The sequence below is a fragment of the Phoca vitulina genome, unplaced genomic scaffold (genome assembly GCF_004348235.1).
Source record: "Phoca vitulina isolate PV1807 unplaced genomic scaffold, GSC_HSeal_1.0 scaffold49, whole genome shotgun sequence".
NCBI lineage: Eukaryota > Metazoa > Chordata > Mammalia > Carnivora > Phocidae > Phoca > Phoca vitulina.
In genome coordinates, this window is record NW_022589752.1 from 7,075,284 (window position 1) to 7,081,303 (window position 6,020).

The 6,020-nt window shown below is 35.5% G+C and overlaps 1 protein-coding gene across 2 annotated transcripts in view; it reads left to right on the forward strand.

Annotated features, from left to right (window-relative positions):
- FAR2 (fatty acyl-CoA reductase 2) overlaps positions 1 to 4,595 on the forward strand; it is a 149,315-nt gene extending 144,720 nt beyond the window's left edge. For both annotated transcript variants that reach the window (XM_032432659.1, XM_032432661.1), the window contains 2 exons: positions 2,735 to 2,862; positions 3,805 to 4,595. In XM_032432659.1, coding sequence (XP_032288550.1) covers positions 2,735 to 2,862; positions 3,805 to 3,967 — 291 coding nt within the window. In that variant the 3' untranslated portion in view covers positions 3,968 to 4,595. The remainder of the gene's footprint in view (positions 1 to 2,734; positions 2,863 to 3,804) is intronic.
- The last annotated feature ends 1,425 nt before the right edge of the window (positions 4,596 to 6,020 follow it).

The following is a 6,020-nucleotide window of genomic DNA, read 5'->3' on the forward strand; positions in this document are numbered from 1 at the left end:
AAAGCTGATGAATAAAGGAAGTTTTAGTTATATACACAATCTTTTTGGGGGGGGGGCCCTAAGAAAATCTGTCCGTGCTATTGACACAATTGCAGGACATAAGTTAATGTAAGAGACCTGAGTTCTTGACTTTGATTAGATCCTCACTGCTATCCTGCAGTCACATTTCACATACTTTGCTTCAATCCCTGTTTGCCCTTGGTGGCTGTTTTCAACAAACCTCTATATTTTCCCTAACCCCACAACATAGGACTTCAATGAAAAAATCATTAACTTTACCGCTCATAAACACATCCACTCTTCTTGTTAAATCAAAGTCATTCTGCATCTCCAAAGCTAACCCCTCCTCACATGTGCATCCCACCAAGACCTCCCTCTCTCCCTCCCTCTAGCACACTGACAGCACAGACAGCCTCCCTCTCCCTCTAATGACCTGTCTTCAACAATTCAGACTTTCTCAAGACAGGCCTTCACTTTTAATTGCTGAGCATCAGTGCCATTTATTTCTTTACATTAGCTTCTGGGCAATTGCAGATATTAGGTCCTGAAATCTTTGCATATTCTGAAATTCACAAATATAGAAATCTTTCATACTGGGCGCCTGGGTGGCTCAGATGGTTAAGCATCTGCCTTCGGCTCAGGTCATGATCCCAGGGTCCTGGGATCGAGTCCCGCATCAGGCTCCCTGCTCGGAAGAGGGCCAGCTTCTTCCTCTCCCTCTGCTGCTCCCCCTGCTTGTGCTCTTTCACTCTGTCAAATAAATAAAATCTTAAAAAAAAAAAAAAAAAAAGAAAAGAAAGAAAGAAATCTTTCATACTTTGTACATGTTCCTAGCTTTTTTTTCTTGAGGAGTCAGGTGTTCCCCGAGCATATCCTTAGTTTTCAACTAAACTTCAAAGTTTTCACTCTCTTGATTGACATTATCTACTATTTTTTATTTTAAAGAATAAAGCATTTCTTGATTTATCTAGTACTTGGCAGCATGTAGAAGAGACCAAGTCAAACTGAAAAGGAAATGTTAGAAGGCCATAGTTCACCTCACTTGCCAGTTAAGGGATTTACTCCTACACTCCAGCCTCACAGAGCATGATTCAAATCCAAAAACTATAAAGCCCTAAAATTACTTAGGGTAATGGGACCTAAGGGTTACTTGCAAAGTCAAACACCGTTAAGTGTTATATTAAATATATTAAATACACCAAGTGAGATTTAGAGATTTAGAAATAATTGCTGAGCATCTCTAAACCTGACATGAAATAGAGCTATTTTCAGAAATGTTTACATACCTTGTATAGCCAAAATTATTCTAAGCACTTGTTTAAAATGTGTAATGATCAAACTAGCTTATTAAAAAAAAAAACTCTAGCTATTATAAATTATTTTTAAAATTAGCTTCAAATCTCATGTACGCTTATTTTTATTGCATTCTCTCCAAGGAATTTATCCATCTAAATAATTCAAAAGGTAATAGCTTAGAGTTTCGTTTTTTGACATTTTACTATTTTAACCTAAAATAACCAAAAATTTTGTGGAAAAAAAAAATTAAATATGCTATGGATTTATCATATGCTTTCAAAATATCTTAGCAAAGGTAATAGTCCTGAATAATTTGGTATAATTGCCAAACTCTGGCTTAGAATTGAGTTTGATTCGCCCTATGTAATGAGGATTCCAAACTAGGGCCTCACTGAAATCTAACTTAGAAATGTGAAATAGCATAAAAATAAAAGCCTCTTATATAGATGAATAAGTAATATTTAGTACTACTATAGAAAACAAACATATCCAAAGTGACAATTATTTTTGGAAAGCATTTCAGCTGTTGGACAAGTCTATGAAGCTCTCTGGAACTCAATCTCATCTGCTTTGTTAACACTCCATATAATTTCACAAAGATTTAACTTGCAATAAACACATATAATAAAAGAACAAGAGAAATAAAGTGCCAAACTAGGGAAAATGTTAAAATGTGAAGTCAAAGATAAGAAAAATAGAATGTCCATCCATGTGTAGTCTACGAGATCCTATCTAGTCACTGCAGTTAAGCAGGAAATTTGTTTTTGAGCTTTCTGGTGGCAAAGTGAAAGGGAAAATATAGTTTCATGGCTTCTATGTCCAAGAGGAGGAAATGCACTAGTGTTCCAAGAGAAGCACTAACTCTTACCACTTAACTCTAAATGTTTTTGAAGGGCTTCATTTAACAGCACACATAGTAGATAACATCTCTAAAGCAAATACAGAATATAAATTGTTAAACTTTTCCTTAAGGCTTTGCTTATCCAGTTTACCTTAATCTGCACAATGAAGTAGGAAAGGATGGTAGGCCAAGGAAACACCACCAAAATTTAAGAATGGAAAAGAAAAGAAGCACAATTTGTTTTGGTCCCTAACCAAAGTTATTCCATCACTTTTAAAAATAATTAATCCCCATTTGCTTGAAATGAAAGTAGCTTTTACCAGACTAATGCCAGTTCCTTTAAGTTTCCCCTCACAAGACTTCCCAAAAGTCAAATATTTGTGCTTGATCTATGTTTAAATATTTCTGTGTAAATGGCAACCCATATTGTCAATGCCTTTGAAATAACAGCTCAAATAATCTCCTTTGGAGGGGTCCAAACCAAGTCTCTCAAACCAAATGTCACTCATTTATGTAAAAGAAACTTCATCAAAAGGACAAGGTGACTGTCTCCAGCAATGAAAATCTGGCAATCCATAATCTCTTCTTGCCTTTCAGGTATTCAACTTTGATGTGCGCCAGTTGAACTGGTTGGAATACATTGAAAATTATGTTTTAGGAGTTAAGAAGTACTTATTGAAAGAGGATATGGCTGGGATCCCAGAAGCAAAACAACATTTGAAAAGGTAAGAATAATCAGTCAGTTAATATTTATTAAGCACTTACCACATGTATCTGATTTTATACCAGACATGAAATTTGAGTGGGTGAGGGGAGGAATTAACATTTTTCGAGCATTTACTACCTTTCAGGTCCTTCCTTGTATACTCTCTTCTTGTAATACAGTTTCACCTAGATTTCACCACACCCCTAGGAGGGAGGTATTATTTTGTTATCCCATTTTTTCTTTTTTTTAATCCAAAAACTATTTAGACTCAAAGAAGGTAAGTAACTTGTCCATGGTAAGATGTGGGAAGTAGAGGCACCAGATTTGAACCCAAGTTTCTCTGTTTCTTCTACCACATCTTGTCATAATGTGATATAAAGAATACCCAACAAGCAGGAAACCTGACTGTGCTCTTTAACATGGGCAAATCAACCATTCTTCAAGTCTTTAAACTGCCCTAAATTTCTTTCAGTCATTATTCCATATGGGACAAAGAACCAGAACAGTCTGATATAATTCTGTTAGAAGCAAAGGGTTTTTAATGCACAGATTATAAGCTTGGAAAAGTAAATTGCAAACAGAGAGGAACGTTGAATAGCAGACTGAGAACTTTAGAACTTACCTTCTACTGAGCAAGAACCAGTGAAGATTTGTGGTATGGTAATATGATCAAAGTATGTTTAAGAAAGATTGTTAGTCATGTTTGTAAGATAGGTTAAAGTAGGGAGAGGTATGGAAAAGAGAAACTAGTCAGGGGAATACTATGGAAATCTGATTATTCAGAAGGCATGTTGTGGAAATAAGAACTGTAAAAATCAAAAGGTCATAAGGTCATGCCACATACCTGTGAGCACCTAACAATTTGCTGGTCACAACCAGGAAACAACACACTTAGGCTTCAGATAACACAGTTGGGTCTTTGGTGCTGTTTTAACTTTGATTCTGTATGTCTGTTCCCCAGGCTCCGAAATATTCACTACCTCTTTAATACTGCCCTCCTCCTCATCGCCTGGCGCCTTCTCATTGCAAGATCTCAGATGGCTCGGAATGTCTGGTTCTTCATTGTGAGCTTCTGTTATAAATTCCTCTCCTACTTTAGGGCATCCAGCATGCTTAAGGTCTAAGAACACTGGGCAAGCTCCTTTTGTCTGGAACCTTTTGGATACCTCTAAAACAGCAAACTGTGGTTCTCAAGATTAGGAAGTAACAAAGAATATGCCCAAGCTCATTACCTGTCAAATGTGTTGTCATGTCTTCATCTGTTTCTTACCTATATATTTTTATTTCAGTGAGAGAAAGAAAGTCATATCCTAGCCTATAATCATACATATCTTAGGAAAAATTATTTCCAGATTGCTTCCTAACACTCCATTCTGTGCCCTTGAATATAAAACACCAAAGTACATTTATCTGTCCATATTTAGGTATTTTTCTCTTGAGAGGACTAATTTTGACTCCATGAACATGGAAGAACACATGATAGAAGCTGAAATATGCTAAAAGGCAGTTCTAACCTTGGAATTATTCTGAGGTACCCAGTATAAAGGTTTAAAATCAAGATTAAGTTGAGGAAGAATGATCTTCTCATCCTCAGAAATACTGTAAAAGAAATAATTCTCTACTGAAATCTCAGCTTCCTTTTTGTGTTATACCATGAAGACTTGATTGAAGGCTGGGGGAATTGGAAAAGTGGGTTCACATTTAGCACTTCCCTCAACTACACCCATTTCTGAAATCTAAAAAAAAAAAAAATGAGATATAAATAATTATGTACAGAATGAGGGCTCAAACGTACATAGTTGCACTGGGACTGTTTATGCTTGTAAGTAAAATTAGTTCTCATAATTTGAAACTGACAACTATTATTTCTAAATCTTTTGAATCACCCATTTTCCTGATAACCTTCTCCCAAGAGTTTCCTTTTTGTTCATTGAAGTCACCAAACCCCTTCTATTTAAGCTTATTTTGCTCAGGCCTCAGGGTGAGAGTGACTAATGGGAGGAAGGTACTAGGCTAGAATCTTAAAAAAAAAAAACAAAACAGTCCCCTGATCTTTTCCAGTGAGGAAAGCAAAATTTTAAATATAAATGTAAATATTTAGTCTTTTTCTGCAATGTGGTGAAGACTACCCTTCTGTGATCACCAGGACTTGCTAGTATCTTGATCATTCCACTTGCACAATGTTAACTGTACAATGTACAGCTGATAAGGATAGACTTCACTAAGTGACTGTCAGTTTAGAGAATAGGTGTTGTTTATTTAAAAATATTTTATGTATAATACCAATGAATTAATGGGTAAAAACTGTATTTATTCTCAAATCCCTATAATAATAATATAACTGTTATCCTGACTTTCCTCGCATTTGAGAGATCAGTGTACGTTGGATTGCAGCATTTCATGTTAAAAACATGGAATATTATTCAAATATAGTATTTGGGACCTAAGTAACTAAAAATAATCACACCTACTAGAAAATTACACAAGCATAAACTGGTAAGGAAGGCAGTTATAAGTATGCTCACTTTCTGGAATAATTAGTAATACTCAGAAAGCTGCGCACGTAGTTGCAGTGCACAAGGCTTGAGGGCAGCTTCTAGTCCGGTATTACTTGAGATTTTTCTGAACACCATAAAGGGCATCTGGGGGGAGCTCTTCTGGGCAGTATCTTTTCCAATCTCATCTAAGGTCTGGGAACTTCTTTCCAGGGCAGAAAAACCAGCTCTGAAGCAAAGCACTTGGTGATCTTTAGTTTGAGATGTCTATATGATACTTCTGAGTTACACGGATTAAGATACAAACTATAGATATGATAAAAATGAAATCAAGTTATAATTCAATGAGACTGGATAAAACATAATTATTCTAAGAATTTACTATCTTTTGATTATTCACCAATTCCATAAATTCCACTGATCAAGTATTCATTTTGACTTTTGATTAAATGAAAGTTTGAATTAAAAAAAATGTTTTCCTCTTCTAGTGTTGTATCTTTAACTGCTAACTACTACAGATCTCCTCCCTCCCCAGAGAAAAAAAGATAGAATTTTCCAAAGAAACTACCAGATGAGTATAAATTTTAACGCATAGATACATAATGCTTAAATGTTTTCTGATACCATTAATAGGGTTACATTTACACCCTAAGCATGTTTTATCTGTGGCATTAAAGAAATG